The following is a 27,500-nucleotide window of genomic DNA, read 5'->3' on the forward strand; positions in this document are numbered from 1 at the left end:
AACTCTTGGGTCGGTTACTGTCGATTGTCCCGAACTAGGGTCACTGGTTTCAAGCGCAAGAGGTTGGGTCTCCCTAGTGAGAAGTTGTCGAGTGATGTGCCTAGGGCTCCCTGGAAGGCTATTCTGATCGGAGAGATCATCGGCCCCATCTGTTTGGCTATCCTCTTTGTGATCTGTTATCTCTTCGTCAAGAGTTTCGCTGTGGACGGTCAAGTTCAGCCTGGTTTGGTCAGGATTGCGATCATCGCCCTTGGTCCTATTGTTTGGAACATGGCTCTTTTGATTACTCTGTTTTTGGTTTCTGTCTTCCTCGGCCCTTGTGTAAGGTTTTTCTTTTATCATTTATCATGAACAATAGCTGATGATCGCCTCCAGTTGAACTCGTACACTCATCAGTTTGGAGCCACAATGGCTGCCCTCGCTCATTTCGGTGCTGTCGCTGGTATGATTGTCTTCTTCGAGCTGCTTTGGTTCCTTGAGCTTTGGAACACTTCCCATGCCGTCCTTGGTATCATCGCTGTTATCAGTGTGCAGAGGTGTATCTTCAAGTTCCTCATTGCTGTTTTCTTGTCGCGAGAGTTCAAGCACGACGAAACCAACAGGGCTTGGTGGACTGTACGTTTTTATCTACTTGCACAGGCTTGAGCATATACTGACGTTTATTTCCAGGGTGTTTGGTTCAACCGTGGTTTGGGTTCTCACGCACTTTCTCAGCCCGCCCGAGAGTTCGTTGTCAAGACAATCGAAATGGGCTTGTACTCTGCCGACTTTATTGTTTGCCATTGTAAGTGTATTGGTCGTCATCTTTCGATGTCCGCATTGACCCACAACTTTAGTGCTCCTCGCCCTCCTTACCATTCCCATGTTCATCCCTTACTTTGACCGAGTTCACGCTACTATGCTTTTCTGGCTGGCGCCCAATCAGCAAATCAGGCCTCCTATTTACAGCTTCAGACAGAGGAGTCAACGACGAAAGATTGTTTTCAAGTGTAAGTCACTTCCGTCAAATGGATGTCTGGGCGCTAATGTACAGCGAATAGACGGTCTTCTGTACTTGATTATCCAAGCTATATTTATCGCTCTCATTGTCGTTCCCATCATCTTCAAGGACGTCGCCGGCCTTACACCAAAGAGTGTGCCTTTCAACGGTGTCATCTAAGTACCCGAGTGCTACCTCTCAACAATCCTTTGATGATCCATTTTCCCCAAGAATCTTTTTCCACGCGCATTTCATCGACACAACACCCCCGTCTTGCATTGAATGACTTACAACATACGCCACTCCAACGAACTCAGGATGTCTTTTGAGCAAATCGAGTTTGACGGATCTCGAATCAACGGACAATTTTTTTCCATATTATATTCGCTTTGAGTTAAAGCTATTCTTTTATTTTTGTCATTATTTTTTTTTCTCTAGCTTTTCCATGTCTTGATGTGCAAATTGAATGTCGAGATTGAGCGTACATGGATTATACCCCTCCGTATCTTACTTAGATGTGGATGAATGACGATAACGACAGCAGGCTAGGACCTAATGTTTGAGTTTGACTTTCTGTCTGGTGCAGATTCCTTATTGGTAGTACGGTACTCGTATTATGCAAAATGATGTGATGCACAATTACTGGTTCATCGAATTACATGTCACGTAAAGTTACATCTACGCTAATAAGCTACACAGAAACATGATACAACGTAATATGGTCGTCATCATCATAGTCGTTAAAATCGATTGGCGTTGGTGCAATCTTTTACCCCTCATAAGCCTCGTGGTAAAGCGTCTCAATTAAAGTTTCCAGTACCACCTTTCTGACTCGATCCTTGTCTGTGCTGACCTTGTGTGGGACCCCATCTGGATCCAAGCCGTACCAAGTCGAATAGAAGAGAATGATAATGTTGAGCATCAGGATAGCCTCCGTAGTGGTCTTGGGTATGGGTCGCCTTGCCATGATTGCCGTTCGGACGCGTTCCATGCTTGTACGAATGTATTCACCTCGACCTTGCTCAGGTTGTTTGGTCTTGGGGTTGGAATTCTCGTTCGGGTTGAGGTTGTATTTGACGCTTCTGTTGGAATCGTCTTGTGAATCCTTGTCAGTGGTGGTGTTTATACTTGTGCTCGTGTTCGCAGTCGCACTTGAGCCGGGACCGTTCTTCACAACGTTCTTCACAAATATACACACCTCAAACGGCTTCTCGTACGGATAAAGGTAATGCGGATCCCTTGCTTTTGTCCACTCGACGCATCCAAATCTGGTCGCAAAGGGAAAGACTGCAACATTCTCCGTCCGGGCCGGGAGTTTGACAATGGCCTTATGCAGGCGGTCAGCCATCGATTGGAGCTCTTCTTCACGATGTTCGATGACGAGGGTGGCGGCGAGGATGAGATTGAATATGTCGGTTTGATATCCAAGCTCATCTACGCCGTCGTGGGTGACATTGGAAGAGGGCAAGGTTGCCGGAAAAGGCGTGGAGGGGGTAGACGAAGCGAGTCGTTTCCAGCGCCTAGTCTTGACGCTCAACCGTTGGAGGAGATCGTGGTCCGCAGGAGTGATAAAAGAGTCATTGAGGGTCATGCCGTCGTAGCGGGTAGTGTTGTATTGCGGGGTGCCTCGTTGAAATGGGGGGATTGGGTTGCTGAGCGAAGGACGAAGGGGGAGATTGTCCAGTGTCGTCACCCGTCTTTGATCGGTGTATGTGGTTTCTGAATCCAGCATTTGCTCCTGAGAGTCACCCGGAGGATGATCACTATAAAGTTGCTCCTTTTCTTCCTCCTCGCCTGGCCTATTCCCTTCAACAATAGAGCCCCAATAAAGTTGGTCGAGACATGCATCCTCTAAAACAGTCTTGCCATCGTTTGAGCATGTTCCAGAAGGGGGACCTGATGCCAGCAGGCTATTGAACAGCCACCTATCAGTTATACCTCCTCTTTACAAGACATACTGCGTGAGAAATGTCACTTACCCTTCCACCGGCGATGAACCAGCATCACTCAACTCTTGATTCAAGTATACCTGACATCTTTGCGCCACCGCCCGCGCTGACGGAGGATTCTTTTTCTTACCAATCCACTCTACAAGTTTCTCGGCATCCCTATGAGTGAAGATATCAATCTCCAACGGGTGACGGAGTGCGTGAGAGTCGACAGGCGAAGGATGAAACGACGTGTCCGTATCCGCCTCGGTCTCTCTGGCGCTGCCGTTCGACGAAGGGTTCTTGGACAAGCAGAGAGGACTGATTGATGTGTTACTACGTATACCAGTCGGGGCTTGGTATGAGAAATTTTTGAGGAGCTCCGTTAGTTGACGTTTTTGATCGAGGATGGAAGGAGAGTTGTCGTCTCGAGACGGGGTGGCGGCGTTCAGCCTGCGGGTTGTGTTGTCTGGGCGGGTGAGGAAGACGGCGGCCTGTGCGTCAGACGGTGGCTCGGAGGCCGGCTCAGGGGGTTGAGCGGGGGGCGGCGGGGAAGGCGGTGCGGCCATGGCTGAGGAGCGGAGGGGCGGGGGAGGGAAGTGAGCAGGGAAGAATGCAGGATGGAAGTAACGAGCTGGTGGTGGAAAGTACGTAATATTTAAGCGGCGAAATCAAATAAACCGCGTGTCGATGCAAGTTGACCCACCGCGAGTGTGGCATCGACACTGGATGGACCAACACCTTCTCCAGCATATCCGGTCAAGCGACAAACATGGCAGATCGTTATACATGCACAACAATGTTATCGTTATCAAAACATACCCTAGTAATGCTACTCTCCCTCAAATTCCTCTTCTGCAAACTCGAGCAACCTCCATCCCTTTGCCCCCTCATCTTTCACCACTCCTCTCTCCGCCCACCATCCCAACGCCTTCCCCACCTCTCCTTTCCCCACTGCCAACTTGTTCACGAGCTGATCTACCGCCCATACATCCTGCTTCTCAAACAATTCCATAATCGACGCTTGCAGAGGCGTAGCGTCGACTGTGACAGTCCGGTCGGAGAGGGTGACGGTCAGTGAGAGTGTACCAAGGTGGGGGACGAAGCGGAGGTGCTTGTCAGGTTTGAATATGTGGAATGAGGATTCGTATTCGGCGTGTATCCTAAGCGGGGCAGGGAGGCAGTTAGCAGTGAACCAAGTGTGGGGTGAAAGAGGACGCACTTTTGTAATTTCGACGGCAGTTTGAGGGATGACCGGGGCATATTTGGCCAAAATACTTTTGAGAGAACAAGAGGGTGTACGACAGACTAACAAAGATTTTAGTTTTCAGCCCAACCCCACAAAACACCACAAACTCACTTTTTTCTCCTCTTGGACATGACCATCAATTCTCTTTGAATCCGCCACGTCTTTCACCATCACATCACACCCCGCCAACGCACTTTCTCCAAATCTCAGTTTTAGCAATTCAATCGTCCTCACTTCATGCACCACATCATAATCCTTTACTTGCAATAACCTCCCCGCGAGGTAATTCTGCAGTTCCTTCACAATCACTTCTTTTGTACCAAATATGCTGACCAGCGTGGAGACGATATCACTCGTCTTGCCGGACCTGAACTCTGGCGCAGCATCCGCCGGCTCAGGTTCCCATTTCGGATCATTAAAATCCTCTGCTTCACTATCCCCTTCACCAATTAACCCGCCCTCATTCTCATCTTGCAGTTCTTCCCCCTGGACGAGCGCTTCGACGATACATTTGATAGTATCTGGCCTTTTTCGGAGGTGTTCCCGGATAGGGAGGGCGACAGCGTGTAAGAGGACGCCGACGGGATCGAGAATACGGAGAGAACGGATGGTGGAGATGTAAATGTTTAGGATGACGTGGGTTTCGGCGCCGGGATGAAGGAGACGTTTAACATTCCTGTGGAAGGGGTTAATAAAGGGCCCGATGTTGATGGCGCGAGTACTCACGCAGCATTGAGCTTGTTGACTAGTTCTAAACGTTGATCGACTTTGAATAAACACTCTTTGAGATCTTCAAGAGCAGCCATAGAATCGGGAAAATCAATGATAATGTCGAACAGCTCGTCCGTTCTATATGGTTAGTTCTTTGCTGTATCGTATAAAAACGTTTACCTTATATCAAAAAAGCATTTACACAGGAAATAGTCGAACCGTGAGAACATTGGCCGTAGTGCACCCTGTACAGCTTCGTTACCTGCAAAATAATCAGCAATCATCCCCGTTCACCCTCTCTTGGACTCACCTTCAAACATCCCTGATAACCAATTCGCAACACCATCCCCAATCCTCTGCCTCGCCCTACCTAATCTTCTTTGCCCCCATCCTTTTCCCGCTTCCTCCCTCGCTATCCGTTCAATCTCCTCATGCGCAACCTTGCTCAAACTTCCCGCATACCTTGGGAAAATCCCGAGCCTCGAGAGGTGCGGTGTAGGTGGAAGCACTTTTTGGTAGTTGATGCGTACGGATTGGAGGTAATCGTGTTGCGGTGGGGGGTTAGTGAGGTATTCAGGGAGGGAAGCGAGGGAGGCGTGAAGGAAACGTAAGAGATGGTCGGGGAAGGAAGGGGGGAAGGATGAATGAAGAAGATGGTGGAATTTGCGGGTGAAAAGAGCGACGTATATGTTGCTTGCATCATCATAAGTTGACTGTAACGATACGTTAGGACTCACTCTTGGAACGCCCGTAGAGGCAAACCCCATGATCTCTGCCATGTTGCCAAACGCTCAAAGAGGCCTGACATGGTATGCAGCACCAGCTTGTCATCGTCATCCTCTGCAGGCGTTTCCAACCGTTCTATAGCTGCCAGCACATCATACTCTACCAGTTCAAAATTATTCTCCACATCGTCCAAAAAATCGTCAAAGATTGATTTCGACATGTCGTATTGCTTGACTATGGCGAACGCATGGCTGACCTCGGGAGATATTTCTGGAACCGATCGGTGAGCTACGGCATGCCGCGTTCCACTTACGAGGTTTTGCGCTCCCGACTTGATGTAGATTCCTGGGATAGATATACTTTCGGACTTGTTCCACGGCGGGTGCGATACGTCCTTGTTCCAGGTGGGGAAGGTTGATGTCCCACTCGAGAAGAGCAGCTTGGAGAGCAGCCATCCTTGTTGGTCTGTACTCTTCACTCCAGGATATGTCGACGAACCGTTGACTTTATATGAGCGCAGTGGTGTATAGGCAGTGAAGAAGCACCCCTAGTGCAAATCCCGTCTTCTGTCGGTGCGCACAACATTTGTTTTGATCGTAACTAATAACTAACGCGGGCCCGCTTCGGACATCACCGCTATCATATATTTACGTAATTGGGCCAGCCCCAGCCTTTACTTAGGCCGGGATGTCCGACCGGCCCGAGCCGAGATGATGACGACTACTTCCTGTCGAGATGGTCTGAACCGTCGTTATCCGTAAACTAATGGTAATGTTATATATTCTAAATTCTGTAGATTGTATCTTTCTTTCCCACGGATATCGAAGCAATCGATCAATTAATAACCAACAGGAATGTCTCTCAAACTCCAAGATATCTTTGACGTCAAGGGCAAGGTAAGCTCAGACTCCCTAGATGTCTAGTCGCGGATGTTGTTGACTTGTCAAAGGTCGTCCTTGTCACCGGCGGTGGCACAGGTCTCGGCAAAGGTATAACACCCTCCACAACACGCTCTCGGCATAGGGCGCTGATGATTGACTGATAGCTATCTCCTCGGGTTTCGTCCAAAATGGCGCCAAGGTGTACATCACAGGCCGTCGTCAACAGGTACTTGAAGAAGCTGCCAAGGAAATTGGCGGGGATATCATCCCTATTCAAGGGGATGTTTCTACCAAGGAAGGATGTAAGGCTATTGCGGATGCTTTATCTGCCAAGGAGTCCAAGGTGGATATCATTAGTGCTAGATGAGAGGATGTGACGGCTGACTATTTGTGTAGCTCGATGCCCTCATCAACTGTGCCGGTGTGATGCGAGCTTATAAAACGACTATCAAGGATCACAATAACCGTGAGTAGAGCTCTTAATCCTGTTTCCTCTTCCATGGCCATTTGTGTAGTGATGGATCACTGATCCTATCTCAGCCGACGAAGTTGAGAAGCTCTTGTGGGAAGGCCACGACGAGTAGGTCCCCTTTTGCTGTATTAGTATAATCACCAGCTAAGGCCATTTGCCCTAGTGATGACTTCAGCTATTCCAACGCCAGTAAGGACACTTTTCCAACGCATTCAACCTTGCTGCATTGAGTTAACGCCTGTATAATTGCCATGGCTTCTACTCGATAGTCAACATCAATGGTAAGCACGACAAAACCCCAACTCATCTGCTTGCACAGAGATACCTTGCTGACCCAACATTATTGCTTCAAGGCCCTTACTTTATGACCTGCGCTTTGATCCCCCTTTTGCGAAAGTCTGACCTTCGCAGCGTCGTCATTATCGCCTCCATCGCCGGCTTGGCCAACCAGCGGTACGTGTCGAATATATTCCCTTCTCGGCAATAGTGAAGCTGATTCTGAACTGACCACCAGAGCGACGGGAAGTGTTTCTTACGGTGTCTCCAAGGTGAGTTGACTTTGAGGTCTCGTGAACTAGACCTTTTTGCTGACATCTGTCCTTTTAGGCTGCTGGTATGTCCTGCCCTTCCACCGATTAGACCATTCAAGTATTGATAATACCTCAGCCATTCACCTCGGTAAACTCCTCGCCGGGCGTCTTCACCCGTACGTCCGTTCCTTCACACCCACTTTTCCTTTATCCGCTTTCCATTCTTTCGGTCGGTACTGATACTCTTTCCTACGTTCAGGTTGAAGATTCGAGTGAACACCATTTGTCCTGGTATCTTCCCTTCCGAGATGACGGGCAAGAACGATGCTGGTCAAGGTCTTGAGTATGATATAGGAGAAATCCCTACCAAAGCTGCAAAGAGATCTACTGTCGGTACGTCCTATGCTCTATCTCCACCACCTCCTATCCTCGTCCATTCCAGTACACCTCCCTTGCAAGTTCCATGCCCTTGCTCCGGCTCTTCCTTCATGTCATGTACGAGAAGCCAGTAACTGACTTTTTCTTTTTTTTCCTTTGTTGCTTGGATGGATGTAGGTCGTCCCGGTTTGCCAGAGGAGATTGTCGGCCCTGTGCTTTTGCTTTCCAGTAAAGCGGGAGGATATTTTGACGGAGCGATGCTTACTGTGGACGGTGGAAGGTTGATGGTAAGTGGCCCCTTTTGTTTTGTCTTTTCTCCCTCTTCTCTGCCTGTGGATAATCTAAGGTGTTTTCTATTATTGACGACGGTGGGTAATAGGGTGCCGGCATTCATGATGGTCTCCGATTGCCTGAGGATACGTATCTTTGAGTTAAATGAACAGAGAAAAAATGAGACAGACGTTGAGATGGGTTGATCGTAACTCTTCAATTAAGGATGTATATTTGTTACCTTCTGAATGTTGACGGCAAAGAGAGTGCCTTTGACTCATTACACCCTTCCAAGCCATACTCTAGTTGGCGGCATAAGCTTGTTGTAGATCAGTTCGTTTGAAATAGAAAACTCCATGTACGATGGCCAAATATGCGGCGCATTTTCCCTTCTTACTAAGCGCAATAATGCGAGAAATTCGGGCGTATCGCCTACATATTCCACGAATTTCGTGTTGCTTGTATATCCTACATCGAGAGGATGCTTGAGAGCGGAGGGACGACCGGCAGCCTTCTGAAATTTGGCCTACGAAATCTGTTTGAGAAGGCGGTTTTGCTCTGGTGACTGGGGCCGTAGTTCAAGCTAAGCAAGATAAAACTGCATATGTGGAATACGTGATCTCTTTCGTCCCTTGTCTCCTCAGTAAGAAGGAGAATCAACGGACAGCAGAGCAAAGCCTCGTTTGTTGACTAGTCTTTGGCTCGACTTCACCACAGTTTGGTTCGTCATAGCAAGAGGATTGAGCTGTAACGTAGCTCGGCATGCATTCGCCTAATCTTATCATTCTTTAGCATCTGCGACTGAGGGGGGGGTGCACGTGGGGGTTTTATGTGCACTAAGAATGATGCATCAGCGTTTATCGCTCAGCAAACATGGATGATTCGCACATGTTCCGGCAAACTCTACCATCTTCTGTCCACGAAGCCCAGTTTCTGAGCATTCGAGCATATTCTTTGAAAACTTACAATAGAACTGCGTGCAGTGTGCATTCACAATAATCAAGTTGCTTGATAACTATTCTCGTCCTTCAAAAAGGTCCCGGTGCCTGCTGATTAATTCCTGACGTTTATCTGGGAAATCACTTTCCTAATCAGGTAGTAACTCCGCGGCGGGCCCCCACCCTTGCCGAATTCTTCGAATGTAAGCGGCGTCGCATTACACGACATGCCTCAGCACCTGGGAAGACTTGCTCAGCACGACACTCCTATCAAAAGGTATAAAAGGGGTCGTCGGGCTCTTTCTAACTCTTTACATCTTCAATATTCTGTCAAGGACTCAACTTCGAGCATTGTTGCTCACTGTCACAGTCGCCATCATAGCGGAGCTCTATCGAACTCAGCTGCCAACACTTGCTCGCAGTCTTATCAAGCCTACACTTTTAACTTCAGCTCGCTATCAGAGCACCAGAGCAACTGCTAACGACATGCAACTCCAATTTCGAGCTTCCCAAACTCGTGGTGGTGCAGATCACGGATGGCTCAAGGTAAGTAATACTCATTGTAGCAAGTGTTAGACATCTGTTAATTTTGATAGACCTTCCACACGTTCTCTTTCGCCAGCTACTATGACGAAGACTTCGAGAGCTTCGGTTCCCTCCGGGTTATTAATGAGGATCGTGTCGCCGTAAGTATCTCCCTCTCCTTTGCACACCTTGGTGGACACTGACTTAATCGTCATAGCCCAGCACCGGTTTCCCTCTTCACCCTCACCGAGAAGCTGAAATCTTTTCATACATTATTAGCGGCGAGCTTTCTCACAAGGACACTATGGGCAACATTGAGACCATGAAGCGAGGTGACATCCAAATGACTTCGGGTGGTACTGGCATTGCCCACTCCGAGTTCAATTCCCACTCTTCACTCCCAAACCACTTCCTCCAAATATGGGCTACACCCAATGAACGTGGTCTCAAGCCCGGCTATTACGCGAGACACTTTACCGATGAGCAGAAGAAGGACAAACTTTGCAAGATTGTTGCTCCTGTCGGCACTGAGGGTGTCATCGACAAGAGAGATGGTTTAGGTCCCACCCCCGTAAGTACTTGTTATCTTCCTGGAGCCTGCCATTGACATCGATTTTTGTGCCAGATCCACTCTCCTTTCACCTTCTTCGCCTCCATTCTTTCCCCCGGCAAATCCCTCAACCACACTATCTTCGCTCCCTTATTGTCTGGCAAGGATGAGAAGCGAGTTTACGTTCAGCTCATCCAGACTTCTGGTTACAGCACCAAAAAGGCCGACACTACTGGCAAGAATGGTCCTGTTCTCAAGGTTAGCGGCGGCGGTGAGGAGGCCGTCCTTGGTGAAGGTGATGGTGTCTTCATCAAAGGCGGTAAAGTAGGGGAGAACATCCAGATTCAGAACTTTGGTTCTGATGTCGCCGAGCTCGTTCTATTCGAGTTGGACTAAATGGTTTCAGTTCAGAGAAGTTTTCGCATAGTCTAGTCATTGGTCATGTTTATTAAGTTTACATACGTATCAGATTGAATGCATTTTGGTGATCGAGCTTTTTGCTGCGTTACTATCTCTCCATTTTGAGAGGCGATGACTACAATACGTGCCTCTCAGATGATTTAGCAATACTCGGCGACTATCATACGTCACTAACAAAATGGCACTTATAAAGGCAGCTCAGCTCCCTCTACAAGCCAAAGAGGGGATATCCTTTCTTCTTCTGTTTCGCCCCCTCCTGCTCGCCAACTACCTTTCTGCCCCTTTATCCATCTCACTCTGTTTCTTATTTATTGTTAGTCCTTATCGCAAAGCGTAAATGTATATATTTTGGCTAACAAAAGATACACTAACACGTCTCCCGGGTTCACAGTGTCTCCTTCAGTAAATAACACGCACCACACCGGCGACTCGTTTGCCCCTATACCCGCCCTCCCCAGCAAGGACAAACACCTTTGAAACATTAATCAGTCCGATTCCGATGTGTTGGGGGGATATCAACAAGACCCAACTTACGGAGATCTTCATTGTGTAGAACTCTATGGCCTCTCTACACCACTTGTCGTCGACGATGTATTTGACTTCCTAGATGGTGTGTCGAGCACTTTCAGCATCTGATGGATATGCCGCCGTACACAACGACCTTGGTTATCATGGAGTCATAGAGAAGTGTCACAGTGGTACCAGTGTACATGACGACTGACAGTCAGACAGATTTTTGATCTTGCATATACGTCCGACAGCACCAGCTTACCTTGACCTACGCACGTAGATATCGATTCGTCCTTTCTCCCTCACGTTCGTTGTAATGCAATGGCCCTACGGCCATGTCACATCACTTCGCCCACCCACTAACTTGTTTATTTATCAACATGACGGAGGTTACCGCAGGGATCAAGGAGCCGGAGTAGAGCCGTTGCTTACTGAAGTGGGATACCTTATTACTTTTACTTTCTTTTTACTCAGTTCACTCTAGGTACTTAGTCCACTCTAGGCTAGCTATCTGTGGTGTTCTCCTTAGATATAAACTATCTTCGTATATGCAGCCTTATAGGCAGACGCATTATAGCACAAGTACAGCAAGACTGTATCAGCAACGCCAACCTGCTCGACATGAGACGCGAGCGTAACTAATTGTTACCACTATACCAATCTATCCCCAGATACATAGGGTACTTTCATCGTATGTATTATGACCATCACAGCCAAATCTTTGGGAGGCTATATTCCCTAGCAGCCTTTACAGTCGTACAGTCCGTCATCAGCCTTGGATATCATGGGTGGAGGCGGACGGAACCTAATGGAGGCATATCGGTAGGAGACTTTAGGGGTTTTACGCTACAACGTCTGCCCAAACTACTGCATGTAACTGTCCGGGGCAAGGCTTGAAATTCGCTTCGGATTCTCACAGTATATTCTCGCCTCAATAGATTGTCCTTCCAAAATGTATGTAATCTTCTTGTCGAAGGTCGGAAGGTGGTAAGGAGTGGTTGGGAGAGAGGCCTTGGCGGATCATGAGTGCGACGAGATCGAGACCAGGTGAGTGACGTCGGTGATTGCATGCTCGACTCTGAGCGTGTTTTGTCAGATAAAAAGCGATAAAATTGCAGTAAATGGATCACTGGATACGCGCGTTGAGTTCCAAGAAGTAGAAATCATAGTGAGGAGAGTCGATGTCGAGTACGAACTCCACTCTACCTGCCGAGCGATAGTTCATCAACTGCCCACGCTTGACAGCTGCTTCGCACATGCGCTTTCGAACATCTGATCAAAATCCAATTGACTCACAGTTAAACATTATGAGATATGGGCCTTACCTTTACCCATATCAGATTCGAACATGACACAAAGTGCTTCTTCAATCACTTTCTGATGGCGTCTCTGCACTGAACACTCTCTCTCTCCCATATGAACGACATGTCCCTCCCCATTTACAAAGATTTGAACCTCCACATGCTTTGCGTGGACTATATACTTCTCAATAAACACAGTAGGTTCCTTAAAGAGACTCTGACCTTTTGCTTTTGTCGCTTCAAAGTTATCAATCAAGCGCAGTTCCGTCGTCTGGAGTACTCATCAATTATCTGGCGGGCCCTGTATGTATGGACATAAGTATTGTAATTCTAGAGAAGCCAAGGGCTTTACTCACACCTTGACATTGGCGAGTGCTGTGGGCATATCAGAGTGAACGCAAATAATAAAACTTCGGCCCAGGAAAGGTAGCTTGAGCGGGTTGTTGTCGTTGTCAAGTGCTTCAACCGGTTCATCAGTCAGGCTTCCCATATATCTAATGAATAAAATCCAACTTACTTTCGCCCTTCGTCAATACCCTTGCTAATTTTTCCCTAAATCCAGCCTCCGTAAGCGTTTTACTCTCCGGTACGCTCAATAATTTGCCGGTCTTATCATAGTCGATATCACAAAACAGCTCAGGAACAAATGGCACCCTCATCTCTTTGGATATTTCTTCATGAGGTTCACCGGCAAGGCCAACGAAAGGGAGAGGGGAGTTTAAAGAGAAATATACTTGAGTTTCGCGGAATGAGCGGAGGAGGGAAGGGTGGTCTCAAAGGATAAAGTACAGCGGCCCATGAACCTATTTCTATCACCGTTAGTGGGAAAATTTGGGAGAGGAGAGGCTGAACATACTTTGACATGTGACAACCTTCCCTCCCTCTGCATCAACAATCGCTTTCAATGTGACAACCTTCCCTCCCTCTGCCTCAACAATCGCTTTTTCTTATATGTGGGATTGTTGTTTTAGTGGTATGAGATAGAAAAAATCTACCGCCCAAGTAGTTTGTGGGAAGTCCTAACAACATCTTGGTCGATTCTCAAGTAATTAGATGGAAAAAGCCGGCTGACGTGCGTGAGAGATGTCATTTCAGTTGACGCGTCGGGCTTCTTTGGTGAGCGCTTATCTCGAAGCGACGTCACTACTGACGGAAGTGTCGTCATTCGATAAGAAATAGGTATGTTTTTCGTTCAGTCCCGATGGGCTTGAAGAATGTGATAGGCTCCTTACTAATTAGCAGCACCCGTTCACAGTTTGTTCTCATTCAATGTCTTGCATTCGTTGGCCTGGTACTAAGGTGAGCATGCATGAGAAGAATGGATCCGCGCCCTACTAGCAAAAAATCAGTCCGCGATCGGAGGCTCGGAAACGGCCCATCTCCCGTCGGCCGGGGGTGTCAGTGCGATTGCAATCGCTTTTTGTTCTTGATTCTTCCTCTTCATCTGAACTTTCATAGCTTCTTGACTAACTCTCAGTATCTCTATCAAGCACTTTCAAGATGCCTGCTACCAATGGTCTTGGTGAGTCTTAAAACTTGTCTCTCCATCTTTGGCATCGTTTCATGCACAGCATTGGACTCTACTGACATGCTCGAACAGCCCCCCCGCTCACGGCCGCCGAATATCAAATCGTCAAGTCTTATGGCGACTGGACCTGCTTTATGCAGGCTTATGGTCTGAAGCCCTGGGACGAGGATGATATCCAGGAAGCACATGCGATCGTTCAGACGATGGCTAGGGAGGATGAGAGGCAGCAGGAGGGGCGTTAATTGCCTGTGAAGTTTCATGTGAGTTTAGTCAGATGTAGTACCGGATTTCTCATAGACCTACGCTAATGGCCGACCACAGCAGTAATGTCCGGTCCATGCCCCGGCAGCTTCCAGCTCGCTAGCCTGTTTATAGTGTTATGATATCAATTCAGCGCATTCATCACCTGTGTTGAGCTATGTAGACGCTTTTCTTCCTTCACTGGGCCCGAGACTGCCAGTTGAGACATTAACATATCAATTTATTGGGCAGGTTTCAAAAGGGAAGGGTTCTGTCTTAAGCTCTTAATCCACGTATTTCCCAAATAGGATAGCAAATAGCTCTGAGAAGAGACATATCATTTAGGCATTATAAATCCATGGGTTGAAACATCCCACATCTCTTTGGCCTTGTTGTTCTCGACCCTGCCCCTTTGTGGAACAACCTTCTACCGACCTTCTCTCCTTGTTCTTCATCCCACAGTCCGTCGAGCGGATGGAGTTGTGAGTGATTAATGGGGAGCGCCGGAGTTTCGGCGTGTATTATTATGGGTGATATCAAGGCCAAAGCAAGAGCCAAACTATACGTAGTCATTCTATGCGCATCAGGCCTAAATGGCAATTGATAAGATTTCGACTAATGAACTGTACGATGAACCCGAAAGCAGTATGTCGCGTGAGGACAATCTCGCCGACGCTGACGAACAGGGTGAACAAAAACACGAGAAGCTCAGTATGAGGAAGTTCACTGGACATAGATAATTAGACTAAGAATGCCATGGGATCAGGGAGAGAAGAACCTACAGAAAAGGGACATGGGCCGCCGGAGCCAAATATTGCTCCACATTGGGTGACCGTATGCGTAGGCCCATCACAAAGTCCCAACGATTGTCAAGCATCACTAGAGTCAGTTACTATCAATCCTTACACTTTTGAGCCGTGAAGGGATTTGGCGTGGCAAACATATATAAAAAACCATGTTGCTTGAATATATTGCTATTACATGGTCGGACGGCGACTGACAGCTTTTCAAAGAACTTATTATTGCTTCGGTTCGTTGCAGGCAATAATTGAAGCGGAAGTCACTGTCATGAATGAAGTGGAAGAGAGAAATCGGACATAGCCGCAGACATCACGTGGTATGATTACTTGTTGTTTTTTACCTTATTAATTATTACAGTTGTCTATCTATTTTTGACCGTTGGGGGCGATCAACGGTGCCTGGCCCTGGATCTAGAAAAGCCAATCTGCTGATGGTTGCTGATCCGAAACTTAAAAACATTTGCTTTGCATAGGAAATACATCCGTCTCCCTGTCCATCTTTTTGAGACTCAAACGTCTATCACAAATTATCAATTACTTCTCTTCAGCATCATACTGTACACTTTTTAGTGAGTTGATACCGAGAGGGTTACAGATATTAGAAGATTCAGTCTGGTTTATCAAGTGAGTGAGACGCGTCATGTTTTTGACTTTGCTGAAGTGCCGGTGGTTGCTCTAGCACTCAAGTGATTCGAGAATATTGCGCCCACAACCCACACTTCACAGCCACAATCCACGAATTACTACTGGTTAGGCTCGCTATCCTTAGCTTTGTTCCTGACTTGTACCGTACGTGACTACCATCGCCGCGATCACCTCTTTATCCAATCATTGCAATTCACGGCACATCGCCTTGATTCTCATCAGATCTAAAGTTTTCACACCCTACAGCGATAATATTCAAGATGCAGTCCAGACGATCAGGGGTTCCTCGACCCCTCCCACTCCGACTTGCCTCAGACTCAACCGTCTCTACGAATCAGTCAAGTCTCGCTCCGTCAATCTCACCCTACAAAAGTTCTTTTGTAGGCTCTTTAACATCTCCAGCCAGTGTCAATATGGGTCAGAGGCCTAACAGCAATACTTCTGTGGCTTCGGGCACGTCTGCTGAATCAGAAGCTGTAGTCAAAGATGAACTCGATAGGCTGGGGTATCGGTACTCTCTGCGAGTCGCGTAAGTCGCTGAAATGACACCCCTCTCGGACTACGCACTGACTAAAAGTAGCGTGCTCCACCATCACTTACTAAATGCTGCTTTAGCACCCAGCAAAAGACTCTCATCTTCGTCTTCGATGACCCACCGCTCTTACCTCCCTGGTACATCCGCTCCGCCTTTGCCCTCACCTCCAGCTACCGGTATTTCTCCCAACGGTTCGCACATCACCACCTCTGTGTACAGCACCCCCCCTCATACACCCGAACCGCCTTCGCCCGGTACCCCACCTCTAATTCTCCGACGTAAATCATCTGTTTGGACGCTGGGAAAGCACAAGGACAATGGAGATGCTGTCAAACTTCCCAAAGATTTCGTGCTTGAGTTCTGGGGTATTTTAAGTGCGGAAGAAGGGGATATGGGGTGGAAGAGTGCAGTAAAGAACTTTACTGGCATTATTAAGAAAGGAAGCAAGACACCGAGTGGCTTGAACTTGCGCGAAATTCCGACTTTGCTTGAAGGTGAGTAATCCACAAGCGACGAGTGTACCCGACCTAACGCGATTCCAGTGTTCTCTTCTTACATTCCTCCTGCTGGCTCTGGGTGCGCTGCAAAACACGTTCACCAATCTCATTTCCTTCAACTGCTTTACAATGTTCTTCCCCGCTCGTCCTACTTCTCGCCCATGACGAGAACACAAACTGAGAAAGAAAAAGAACTCCTCGCGCGACTCCGCACAGAAGTTCAGTCATACATGCTCGCTCCATCACCCCTACCCAACGCTGATATCGCTTCGAGCGGACTTGCCACTCCTGAGAAAAAAAGCCCCGTCGGAATCGGTCGTCCTAGAACACAAGACTCTGTGCGACGAAAGCCGAGCCCGGTGTGGGATGGAGATGTGAATGAAATGGTGAAAACAGTGGCTCAAGTGTGGGGTGTGAGGGGAGAGACGCTGGACAAGGATGTTTTGGAGATTATGTCCGGTACGATGTCTATTGAGCAGGTATGTAGTCACATTGTTTCAATGTCGAGCTAATATTGGATGGTAGTTTTACATGGCTGATTTGAAACGAGCAATGACGATTCTCTCCGCCCAACCTCCTCCCTTGACAAATTCCCAAAAGAACCGCCAAACATACCTCTCAAAAGCGCTTGCTAACATCCTCAAAGACTTCCCTGATCTGGCAACCCCGGTCCCCGCGTCAGAGTACAACTCACCTATGAGTCCTCGAGGTGACCCTTCAAACACATTCTTCACACCTCCTCGAACAGTGGAAGTTTTCGGCAGATTGGCCGCACGCGCTGCAGAAGCTGGACATGGAAGCAAGACCCGAGATTTACTGGAGAGGTGTAGAGAGGTATGGGGAATCAGTAGTAAGCGAGAGAAGGAGAAAGAGATTGAGGAGATCATAGCAAGATGGGAGGAAAGCATCGGCACAAGAGAAGAGCTTTCCCTTGCAAAGATTATTGCAGATGGCATTGGTCTTATCACAATTGGTCTTAGACCTGGAGACCCCCTACCAGCGGTCCTTTCCCAAATTCTAAAACGGTTACTTGATATGGCATCAAAGTCGTTAGGCACCATCTTCCCCACAACCTCTTCAGTTCCCCCGGCACCTCCACCATCCCTCCTTCTCATATTCAACTCTTCCCCGGAACTTTTTGCTTCCCAGCCAGAAGCAACCAAGGTTTTGGACAAATTTTCGGATGAGATAAAGGGATCTGCCATTGCGGAGTACGTCGCTGCCGTGAATAATTACCTTGGAGGGGTCGGGATGCGTGATGATCAGGTCGTGAAGGTTGGGAATAGTGACAAGGATCCGGTTGTAGAGGGACTGGAGAAAGTGGCGATGTGGATGGAGAGAGAGGTCTCGAACGTGAAAAAAATCTGGGGAAGAGGATTGCAAACGTGAGCCCATGAGCTCCGAGAGTCATCACTAACCCATCATAGCATTCTTGACCCGGCAAGCATTATTATCAATCGTCAGCTTCCTCTTTTCTTAGCCGAGATCCACATCCTGCAAAAACCACGAGGCTCTGCTTCTGATATCTTCACTTTGTATGAAACAATTGGCAAGCTTCTCGATTTGTGGGATGATCTCTGTTTTGAACAGGACCACGGGTTTGATCTTGATACTTTCTTTGAACCTCATGTTCGAGCTTGGCTGAAGGATACAGAGGTTAACAGGGTGGGACAGTGGGTGGAAAGGAGTGTTGGGATGGATAGCGTGAGTGTCTCTGCTTGTGTCGAATGTTGCGCAACTGACGATAGGGTAGTGGGTCCCAGAAGGAGAGAACAGACACAGTCAATCAGTCATTGATCTCTTTGAGTTTGTCCGTGGTTCGGCTCAAGTCATCTTACACGAACTCCCTTTGGGCGAATACAAACGTGCGGTCTATCTCATTGATTATTCTCGCGTAAGTTGTCGCTCAACCTCCAACTTCCTAAGTACTGATAAACTGATCCATTAATCATAGACCGTCTCGTATGCTGTCAACCAGTACGCTTCTATCGTTCTGAGTTTGTTCAGGCATGATATAAACCCCGTCAAGGCCCCTACGCCAGCTTCCGAATTGCAAGGCAAATTGGGAGGGAAGGCGGGATCTTGGTTCGCTAAAGGTCAGCAAGCGGTGAAGAACCTCGAGAGAAAAAAGATTGAAGGTTTCCTAATCCCTCCTGCTGTGAGCCTCTTCCTTGGATTGCTACAAAACGTGAGCTGATAAATGAATGTAGGCTTGTGTTAAGCTCACCGACATGGGCGCCGCCAAAACATGCCTCGAAGATATGGCATTTGCGATGGAAGCTGAGAACACTGCACGTATCATCAAGGCTCGTCATCTGAGTGGTGCTCAACCTGATAAATCAGTCAGACATTTGTTCACAGTCATGATCTTAAGAGGCGAGGGCTTGCTTGGCAAGGGTCTCGTGAAAGCGGCGGACGGGTTTGTCGTTGTCTTGGATAAGCAATCGGGGGAGAGATGTATCAAAACAAAAACGGTCTTGGGGACAGAGGATCCTAAATGGTGTGTTATGTCTTTGTGTCGATTTTAAACTTTGGCTGAATCCGGCGTTAGGGACCAATCATTTGAGGTTTCTGTTGGCGCTGTCAAGATTCTCGAACTTCAGGTTTATGATCGTCAGCTCGTAGGCAAGCATGATCTCATAGGTACATCGACATTCAAGCTCGACCCTCGTCTCTTCGCAGATTACTCCACCCGCGACATTGTGCTCCCGCTAAACCCTCGCGGCACCGTTCATATCCGCATCAGCATGGAAGGAGGAGAGAAGCATGATGTACAGTATCACCTCGATGCCGCCAGTAGAACATGCGATAGAGTCGCAAAAGATATGGTTAGGGAAATCGTGGATAAAATGGGGGAATTCATCAAGGCGCAACTTTCAGTGGCTACGTTACAGACTCTCACGAAGCCTCTGAAGGATAAGAAGAGGACGAAGAATGCGTTGACAGAACAGGAAATTGAGTATAGTTTGGGGCCATTGTTTGAATACCTCAATGAAAATGCGAGTATCAAACGTTCCGTTCGTTCTAGACAAATGCTAACGTCAAGCAGTTCTCCATCTTCTATGTTACCCTCACCTTCAACACCCGTATCCGAGTCATGCTCGCCATTTGGCACCGCATCATTGAAGTAACCATCTCTCTCCTGGTCCCTCCTCTGTCCGATAAACCATACCTTGCATCTCCCCTTCCTCCTCAAGAAGTCGATATCATTTTCAGATGGCTTCAACTCTTGAAATCATTTTTTAACGCAGCCGAAGACGGAACTGAACTGGGTGTGCCGCTTGCGCAACTCCAATCTGGGCCGTACAAAGATATTATTATGCTTGGGCAGTATATGGATTTGCCAACGCCGAAGTTGAAAGAGAGGTGTAGTGCGGCGGTCAGGGCTGCAGGTGCAGGAAGATCGAATGGGCTGTCGAGCGGAATGAAGGGATCGAGCTTCGAAGGAGATGATAATGAGAGGATGGCGGAGGTACTACTGAGAATTGCAAGGACAAGGTGCGTTACAGTCTTCACGTATTCATATGAGAGCTGATTTAATGCCATAGACCTGATACGGCTGAGTTTCTGACTCATGAGATTACTCTGTTGACGAAAACGAGGGTTGAGAAGCAAGCCGGGGTCCTTTGAAAAAGTAGTTGTCTGTGAATGGGGTCGGATGCCTTCTGAAGGGAGTAATAATCTGAATTCCATCTGTTCGGCTTCGTTTCCTTTGGGTTTTGGGTTCCTGTTTGGGTTCCTGTTTGGGTTGATGTGAATACGAGCTTTTGTATGCATAGCGGTATGTTACTACTATACTGCTAATCATGTTGCCATTCCCTTTCTTCTCCCAGTTGTGAATGAGTTTAGGCAAGCTTGATTGTTATGTGAAAGTGAGGCGCTTGTACGTTTGCAGAAATGCGTCACAAATTGTTATCTACGTATCGTGCTGTGGGAACGAGCTCGATCGTCTCTCGGCGTGCCCGGCGGCTGCTGTGCCTGAGGGACAAATGAGTCGCCGGCGTCCGCCTTCCCATGGCATTCAAAAAAGGCGTATCATCGCTCTTTCAATACTCATCCCCTGCGATTCGATGCCGAATATGAAGAAAGGTTGACCAGCTCATATTGAGAATGTTGCATCAATGGAGATTTTTAATAGGCCTTCCTAAGAGTCGAAAGCTGGGCGGCGGATCAAGTCAATGACTGGTCAAAATTTAATGATCTTGGAGTGAGTAGATTTTGTCCTCCATATCTCCGGTCTGTGGAAAGCAAGAAACTGACCCACATTAGGCCGTCATCTTTTCGGCCGGTTTTGTTCTTGTTTCGAGCTCCTTCACCCTACCCACATACCCTTCAATATCGCTCCGTTTAGTTATCCCACCGTTGGCTCTACGACCGTAAACCTTCTGCTAATTTTATTGATTCAAGCACTTGCGAGATTGGGTACTGTACGTATATCAACCCTTCTCGCTTTTCTTCTCGTCTATTACAGATAGCTAATCATCCTTTTCTCCATGCAGTCGTTCACAACATCGGTCAACACTAAATTTTCTTCGTCCCCGATCCTGTCCTCGCATTCCTCCTCTTCCATGCCGAAGCTATTTCCTGGCTCTTCTCCGCGATTCATTCTCGAGTCATTGCATCCTATTAGACGGGTACACTGTTGAGCATCAATTCACAGGAGGATGATGAGAAGATTCGCATGCCCTGGTGGTACTTGGTCATCCTGGGAAGTGAGTGAGTTGTCCTTTTCACCGCTCTTCATTTCTCTCGTTTCGAGTACCCAAATCGATGTTGTACATCAGATCCATTTATGCTGAGAGCATGTTACAGCTTATTGGGAAAAAGGACCAGAGAAAGTCGACGAAGTAGGGAAGTGAGGCGCTTAGCCGGTGTCAAAGAAATATATTCGCGCTTCCATTGACTAGATGCGTGACTTATATTGAAGGATTGTAACGTTGAATAATCATATGAATGTGGTGGAAGCTCCTGTCCATGCTATTTCGGTTCGACCCCATGAAGTCAAGCAGTAATGTCAAACCACAATGTTATAGAGTGAAACTCGCCGAGAAAAAATGTCCAATCACCGAAACAAAAGCAAAGAAGCAATAGTCTTGCGCATCTTCAAATTTTACACACTTCATTCTACCGCATATACAACATATACCTGTACAACACCTTCTACCCCTCCCATTTGACATCGGCTTCCCGCTGGGTCTCAAGCAGCACTTAGACACACCCCGACTCTGACCCAGCCATCAACTCCACACAGACAGCTCGCAATCCAAGCCACCTCTGCCTCTTGTGGTATTAATATCCCCTGAGCGATGGGGAAGGCGAGCTCGTAAGGGTTTTCAGACGAAATGGGGAAAAGAAGTGGGAGATGGACCTGTAATACTGCAAGGAGGGTTGTGGGTTTACCTAAGCGTATGCATGAGCGTGAATAGAAACAAAGACAGGAAACATGAGCGTCTTACCAGATTCAGAAATTGGCGGGACGATCTCTTGGATAACAGGGGCATTATCAGGCAGATAGATCTTGAATGGGATTGCTCTTGTGGCGTAGGACGAATCGGGAGCTCGTGGGGGACCCGAAGGGTCGGCAGATGATGGTCTCGATGGTTGCGTTGAGTTGGAAGAAGTCAGCAGGGGAAGGGGCACGATTTTGTTCACCATTTGAGCGTACAAGTCAAAGTCGTCTGCAAAGAAAATCTCAGTAAATATGTCAACGGTCAGAGAAAGGGGTAAATGTAAGCACTATTGACGATCCCATCCCATCCTGCTTCCAGATCAACCCTTCTCAAATTTGTCACTCGATTGGTATTCCGCCACCTCACAAAATCTGCCTCCTTCACTTGATTCAGCCATTGGGATTTGCACACTTCTATTGAGTTTGGCATTAACAAACGGTCTTGCGGAGGATTTGAGAGGTGGAGAAGGAGACTGATCACGCGAGGAGTCGATGACAGTTCGATCGATGAAGGGAGAGGTTGGGGACGCGAGATGAACGAATGGATATCAACGAGGTCTATGGGCCAGTGCCTATTCCTCACGTAAGAGTCGATCATACAATATGTATCACTACTCACCACCTGCAAGCACCCTGTCGCACAAACCGTTGCTTGTCTTCTTCTGATACTTCCTCTTCAAACCACCAGTTCTTCTCGTCTATTTGCTCTAGTTGTGCATCATCCAGGGCGAGTTCGACTAGGTTTTCTCGTATTTCGGGGATGAAAAGTGGTAGGTAAGAGTATCTGGGTGCTTTGATCTAAATTTAAGGTGAGCATTCGAGCAATATGAAAGAAGATAAATAGATGGGAATGACAGGGGTTCCAGCACGTATGACCAGTACTGACATAGTAAAGTCGCTTCAGAAAGATAATATCGGTCATACAGTTCATAGCGATGCTTCAGCATGGTAAGGGCAGATAAAAATAAAGCCCGTATCATTCGTGGTAGCTCTTCTAGCGGAATTGGCTACATAAAGATAAAGCATTCAGCTCGATCGCAAACCGCTGATGCATGGTGGCGCCCCAGCTGCATAGTTTGGAGCACGTTGAACCTGAATAAAATTATAGCCGACCCGCCAGCGATGTTCGTGACAACCGACAACCTTACTCGGTGAACATCGCCCGAGAGACATCCTCCAGCCTATATTGGGAATGAAATAACTCACATAATACCTGTCACACGCATTGCCTGCACCTGGCTCACCATCTGCGAGCCGAATAGATATGGTAACAGCGGACTGCCAGGTAAGCCGACGAAAGAGGATGGTTGTCGACTGGGCGGGATTTGGAGAGGCCATTGTTATTGTGTGGGGGCTGAGGGGGTGGAGCAGGGCGGGGTGTCCGTATCCAAGTACGTTCAGGAGCTACAGTTGGATTGATGGATGTCAAAAAGTGAAAGAAGAACGAGTGAAGAGTGACGCGTGCAAGGCCAACAACCGAAGCCGGACACGGCGTGGGGGGTTCCCCCCCAGGCACAGCCGGTTCTTGTTTTCGCTAAAATTGCTCTTCATCGTCTATCTCGCTCTGCTAATCATCAATCGTCTAACCAGTTATTATAATCAAATATCAGGTGTAAACATAAAATTATGCGCTCAAACATCGAGGCAAACCTCCCACCAACAAATGAAGGGTATGGAACCCACGAGTACTGGTAAGTCCACAACCTTCACGCTTGTAAGAGAAGCTCACGGTAGACTATATTATGGTATAGGGAGGAACGCTACGCGAAGTAAGCTTAAACGTCTAACTAATGAAGGGCCATTGTATTCTAAGTCATGCTCCTGTAGAGAATCCGATGGCCGCACATTTGACTGGTTTCTCTCGCCGTCTTATCTCGTCCCCTTTTTTGAAGAACTTACGGCCGACATCGATGCCGGCAAAGATGCGAGAATATTAATGCTTGGATGTGGCAATTCGGCACTCGGCGAAGTACTATACGATGCTGGATGGAAGAACATTGTCAATATTGATGTGAGTCGTCGCATGCAACAATGAAGGAAGGGGAGACAGGAGACTAATCATCGGTCGTAGTATTCCAAAATTGTCATTGAACAGATGCAAGAACGACACGTCGAGAAACGACCAGAAATGATCTGGCTCGAGATGGATGTAATGGATCTTAAATTTGGAGAAAATGAATTTGACTTAGTTATCGATAAAGGCTGGTTCATTCCCTTGCCAAGTTTGAAGTCCAGCTGACATGTACTCAGGAACGATGGAGTGAGTCCGTCATTGAGCTTTCACTATGGACTGCCGCTTAGCTTGCCAACAGCGCTATGTTGACGACGAAGGGCGACCCGTGGGTGAGCTACGCATCAAACCTCCTCCGCGGTGTCTGTCGATCTGACAATTCATAGAATCCCCCGGAAAAAGATATCAAAGCCTGCACACAAGAAATTTCAGAAGCTCTCCGGTACAGTCTCCTTCATTGTAGATATTGCATGTCAATTGTGAACTCATTAGATATATATACAGGGTCTTACGGAAATGTAAAGGGTCTAAATTTGCCTAGTGAGTGATGCCTTTCGATGGGATTAGCACCATGCTTACCATATCAAATGAAGCTTCACATTTGGTCAACCCCATTTCCGAAAACGGTGGGCTCTGCTCCCTTTCTTCTTTGCATATTTTGAAGCTGATATTATGTTATAATCATGTTCCCCAGATACATGCAGAATCGTCGCAATTTCACGCTCACCCACCGAGAGATTGGACCACCTGAAGGATTTGCGTACTTCCTATATGTCTTAGCTTATAATGTGGAACTCTGAAGACCATTTATCCATATCAGACGATGTAATGGGTATAGCTATCACGCCTGCTCTACTTTCTGAGTTTAAGGGATCTCAATCGTATATAGAATCTTCACAACTGTGAAGATCGCAAAGACATTTATTTATTCATCAATACTCGGCCTTATACTTGGCTCATCCCGCATTCGCCCTTCACACGAATATTTCGCTTCATGGGCACATCTAGATGTTGTAGTCCACTCAAACTGTTTCCGGTCCTCCTTCTCGACGACCTTCAGCAATGGATCCAAACTCCTTTCTTACTCTCCCACACCATCTTCCAACCCATCACTGTCTTCCCACCACATCGCTCCTGGTTCTGAGAACTTTGTCTAGAGCCACCTTGAACTTGGCTCTTAGTTTGACTATTTCGGCCAGGGCCACCACCGCGTCTCACCTGCTTTCCATAACCACTCCTTGGACCTTTTCCACTATCACTGTCTTTGCCTTGGTTTGAACCATCACCGAGCTCATTGCTGCCCTTGAATGTATCAACTTGGGTGTAGCGGTGTTACTGTCCTGGGAAAGACCGGAAACCACCTGATGCTACCACGATTGTTTGACCACGGTTTAGTCCAGTCTGGGAACTTAAGAGGTTCAGAAGCTAGCGAAGTTTGTAGCGGATTCAAGTGGGACCTCCTTGGAAAGATACCCAGAGAAGCGAGAAGGATATGAAGGTTGTCTTTCATTTCGTCTATGCGAAGAGCTCTTTATATATCTTTTTCTAAGTCTACAAGCTGATCAATCTTCCTCATTCCTTGAGCACCCTTTTCCTCTCTCCTTCTCCGTCTCTGATCTCCGGAGGGCCCCTTCTGATCCGGTTCCTTACTCCCGTTCTCTCTTTTCTCCTCCTTCTCTTCACTTAGGCTAATGTCTATCACCCCAATTATCCCGTTCTCTCCTCTTGTCTTTTTCTTTCCTTCTGCTAAACTCTTTCTCCTCTCCGTTCCTTACATTGGGCTACTTTATCCTTCGCCGCTCTCCCCCTCTTGAGTTTTGGACATGCTTGGCAAGCAAATTCTTTTAACATCGCCATATAGTTCGGTTTTGGAGACAGTATATCAGGCTCTGTGCGATAATCGAGAGTGCGCTTTTGCGGGTGAAGAGCTGACTCAATAGTACACGAAAGAATACTATCGCAGACACGGAAGAAAGTGCGCTCGAGAAGTTCGCACTTCTTGTAGTTGACAATAAAGCTGTTCGTGGAAGGTGATGGAATGATGAGATTATGGGGAAAGAGATCGAGATTGACTTGGCTAAAAAACATCGGCAGCAACCATAGGGCCGCTATTGCCAAGAAGACGACTGGTCTCAATAGCGAAAGTCCTACGTCCACGGAGATCAGAAAGTACCCAGACTCTGTGACAAATTTGGTACCACAGGCGGCTAAAGCCCGGGGCAAGTGGAACATCTGATACGCCGCATCCAAGTACATGAGGCACTGCCCTAGGCAGACTTGGTCCTTTTCCGGAGATTGATGAGTTGAGATGTTGGTTTCCGAGGTCTAGAAGAGATAAGAGTCCATGCGACATGGCGGAAGTTACTACTGTAGCAACAGAATAGAAAATAGAGAATAGAGAAGGATAAAATGCATATTTGAGACGGGATGATTTTGATCGTTCCTTTTCCGTAGAGCGGCCTATTCCGTAAATATAGACAAATCATCCGTGACTATTTATTTATCACCACGCATAGTTCCGCAACTACGTACCGGCCAATGCCAATTTCTCGTCCCATCCTCTGCAGTAACTTAATGCTATTTTTTGTAATAACATGACAGTTGATGATGCCTCGTGCCAGGAAGGGAAGCCGACAGAGGATAGAGAATGTGTCGCTGATAACGAGAAAGAGGCTGATAACGCCATGTGGTGGTTGCGTCATCATGTTAGTAAATTTTCATCAAGCATAAAAAAGCGGAACGGATATTTTGATTATTAACGAGGCCAACGAAGTTGCCAGCGGTTCCGGTCCGCATTTGCCGCACGTAATGAACGATACTTGTAGGGAAACCCATGCAAAAATCGGGCAACAAACCGGGCATCGGTAAGGCAACACAAACCAGGATCGAGTTATACGAAAATGTTTCGCACGATTTGACATGTCTTCTTCGACAATTCGATTTTCTTGTTGCTAAGGTCAATGCACACCGGTCCGAATGTGATTATCTCATCCTGCAACACGCGGCATGTATCAGCTTCGTGTGCTTGGCGACCTATTAATGCACATGTTGCCCTTCAGATATTAAACACAAAGGGTGTGGAGGGACTGGAGAGGCACGTTTTGTTCGTGTCAAGGAGGACGTAGATGGGCCCCGAAACACGCCAGATGAAAAGTCAACGCATAATCTGTATGTTGTAAACTATGCCGACCACGCTTTGTTCCTGATCGAAAGAAAAGAACACAGTTCTTCCGCACGCTTTTCGTACATACTGATACTGCGCAACAGCAACCACGTCGTCTCCCTGAAATAAGGAGATTGAACTCTGAATAACTACTAACTGAACGACTGATGACTTAAGCCAAGACTTAAGACTTCTTCCACGAATGTCCGAGAAGCAAGAGGGGGACCGTGGCCTGTAAGGGCAGAAGAAGGAAGAGGAATGAGG

The 27,500-nt window shown here is 47.4% G+C and overlaps 10 protein-coding genes and 1 pseudogene across 11 annotated transcripts in view; 6 read left to right on the top strand and 5 right to left on the bottom strand.

Moving 5' to 3' along the window:
* CNN02320 (1,3-beta-glucan synthase, putative) overlaps positions 1-1,625 on the top strand; it is a 6,809-nt gene extending 5,184 nt beyond the window's left edge. The window contains exons 9-13 of the mRNA XM_568719.2: positions 1-321; positions 376-615; positions 670-784; positions 837-989; positions 1,041-1,625. The exon at positions 1-321 is cut by the window's left edge and continues 232 nt beyond it. Coding sequence (XP_568719.1) covers positions 1-321; positions 376-615; positions 670-784; positions 837-989; positions 1,041-1,159 — 948 coding nt within the window. The 3' untranslated portion in view covers positions 1,160-1,625. The remainder of the gene's footprint in view (positions 322-375; positions 616-669; positions 785-836; positions 990-1,040) is intronic.
* Positions 1,625-3,513, bottom strand: CNN02330 (hypothetical protein). Its single transcript, XM_568720.2, has 2 exons — positions 2,959-3,513; positions 1,625-2,889 (listed from the first exon to the last, which is right to left on the bottom strand). The coding sequence occupies exons 1-2, from the start codon at positions 3,474-3,476 to the stop codon at positions 1,749-1,751; spliced, it is 1,659 nt and encodes a 552-aa protein (XP_568720.1). The 5' UTR covers positions 3,477-3,513; the 3' UTR covers positions 1,625-1,748.
* A 169-nt stretch (positions 3,514-3,682) lies between these two features.
* Positions 3,683-6,155, bottom strand: CNN02340 (ubiquitin-protein ligase, putative). Its single transcript, XM_568721.2, has 8 exons — positions 5,907-6,155; positions 5,605-5,863; positions 5,178-5,560; positions 5,048-5,129; positions 4,883-5,005; positions 4,268-4,832; positions 4,130-4,215; positions 3,683-4,070 (listed from the first exon to the last, which is right to left on the bottom strand). The coding sequence occupies exons 1-8, from the start codon at positions 6,046-6,048 to the stop codon at positions 3,740-3,742; spliced, it is 1,971 nt and encodes a 656-aa protein (XP_568721.1). The 5' UTR covers positions 6,049-6,155; the 3' UTR covers positions 3,683-3,739.
* Positions 6,156-6,364: 209 nt separating this feature from the next.
* CNN02360 (hypothetical protein) lies at positions 6,365-8,496 on the top strand. The gene is made up of 14 exons (XM_024658426.1): positions 6,365-6,489; positions 6,543-6,582; positions 6,639-6,817; positions 6,871-6,940; positions 7,015-7,054; positions 7,110-7,135; positions 7,216-7,227; positions 7,300-7,399; positions 7,461-7,494; positions 7,553-7,559; positions 7,613-7,652; positions 7,736-7,869; positions 8,032-8,141; positions 8,234-8,496. Exons 1-14 carry the CDS (start codon positions 6,448-6,450, stop codon positions 8,282-8,284), a joined length of 885 nt encoding a protein of 294 aa, XP_024514099.1. The 5' UTR covers positions 6,365-6,447; the 3' UTR covers positions 8,285-8,496.
* An 805-nt stretch (positions 8,497-9,301) lies between these two features.
* Positions 9,302-10,605, top strand: CNN02370 (conserved hypothetical protein). Its single transcript, XM_568705.2, has 4 exons — positions 9,302-9,608; positions 9,659-9,748; positions 9,805-10,158; positions 10,213-10,605. The coding sequence occupies exons 1-4, from the start codon at positions 9,549-9,551 to the stop codon at positions 10,531-10,533; spliced, it is 825 nt and encodes a 274-aa protein (XP_568705.1). The 5' UTR covers positions 9,302-9,548; the 3' UTR covers positions 10,534-10,605.
* A 1,007-nt stretch (positions 10,606-11,612) lies between these two features.
* CNN02380 lies at positions 11,613-13,431 on the bottom strand (annotated as a pseudogene).
* Positions 13,432-13,598: 167 nt separating this feature from the next.
* CNN02390 (expressed protein) lies at positions 13,599-14,337 on the top strand. Of its 2 annotated transcripts, XM_024658903.1 has the most exons (4): positions 13,599-13,667; positions 13,859-13,890; positions 13,969-14,156; positions 14,218-14,337. In XM_024658903.1, exons 2-3 carry the CDS (start codon positions 13,869-13,871, stop codon positions 14,136-14,138), a joined length of 192 nt encoding a protein of 63 aa, XP_024514715.1. In that variant the 5' UTR covers positions 13,599-13,667; positions 13,859-13,868; the 3' UTR covers positions 14,139-14,156; positions 14,218-14,337. The 2 variants fall into 2 exon arrangements, with proteins under 2 accessions (XP_024514715.1, XP_568724.1); XM_568724.2 differs by having other exon boundaries at positions 13,599-13,890.
* Positions 14,338-15,417: 1,080 nt separating this feature from the next.
* CNN02400 (cytoplasm protein, putative) lies at positions 15,418-20,397 on the top strand. The gene is made up of 12 exons (XM_024658427.1): positions 15,418-15,560; positions 15,616-16,110; positions 16,162-16,610; positions 16,659-17,092; positions 17,139-17,998; positions 18,041-18,317; positions 18,367-18,507; positions 18,568-18,771; positions 18,824-19,113; positions 19,165-19,612; positions 19,663-20,111; positions 20,162-20,397. Exons 2-12 carry the CDS (start codon positions 15,842-15,844, stop codon positions 20,241-20,243), a joined length of 3,903 nt encoding a protein of 1,300 aa, XP_024514100.1. The 5' UTR covers positions 15,418-15,560; positions 15,616-15,841; the 3' UTR covers positions 20,244-20,397.
* A 1,313-nt stretch (positions 20,398-21,710) lies between these two features.
* Positions 21,711-23,481, bottom strand: CNN02410 (expressed protein). The gene is made up of 5 exons (XM_568726.2): positions 23,269-23,481; positions 22,682-22,860; positions 22,351-22,634; positions 22,070-22,291; positions 21,711-22,013 (listed from the first exon to the last, which is right to left on the bottom strand). Exons 1-5 carry the CDS (start codon positions 23,398-23,400, stop codon positions 21,811-21,813), a joined length of 1,020 nt encoding a protein of 339 aa, XP_568726.1. The 5' UTR covers positions 23,401-23,481; the 3' UTR covers positions 21,711-21,810.
* Positions 23,482-23,635: 154 nt separating this feature from the next.
* On the top strand, positions 23,636-24,905 carry CNN02413 (hypothetical protein). The gene is made up of 10 exons (XM_024658904.1): positions 23,636-23,753; positions 23,814-23,831; positions 23,890-24,073; positions 24,134-24,263; positions 24,313-24,322; positions 24,375-24,405; positions 24,460-24,515; positions 24,578-24,613; positions 24,667-24,699; positions 24,768-24,905. Exons 1-10 carry the CDS (start codon positions 23,689-23,691, stop codon positions 24,871-24,873), a joined length of 669 nt encoding a protein of 222 aa, XP_024514716.1. The 5' UTR covers positions 23,636-23,688; the 3' UTR covers positions 24,874-24,905.
* A 666-nt stretch (positions 24,906-25,571) lies between these two features.
* Positions 25,572-26,444, bottom strand: CNN02415 (hypothetical protein). Its single transcript, XM_024658905.1, has one exon. The coding sequence runs from the start codon at positions 26,327-26,329 to the stop codon at positions 25,820-25,822; it is 510 nt and encodes a 169-aa protein (XP_024514717.1). The 5' UTR covers positions 26,330-26,444; the 3' UTR covers positions 25,572-25,819.
* Positions 26,445-27,500: the final 1,056 nt, after the last annotated feature.

Source organism: Cryptococcus neoformans (assembly GCF_000091045.1).
Source record: "Cryptococcus neoformans var. neoformans JEC21 chromosome 14 sequence".
NCBI classification, from domain to species: Eukaryota; Fungi; Basidiomycota; class Tremellomycetes; order Tremellales; family Cryptococcaceae; genus Cryptococcus; species Cryptococcus deneoformans.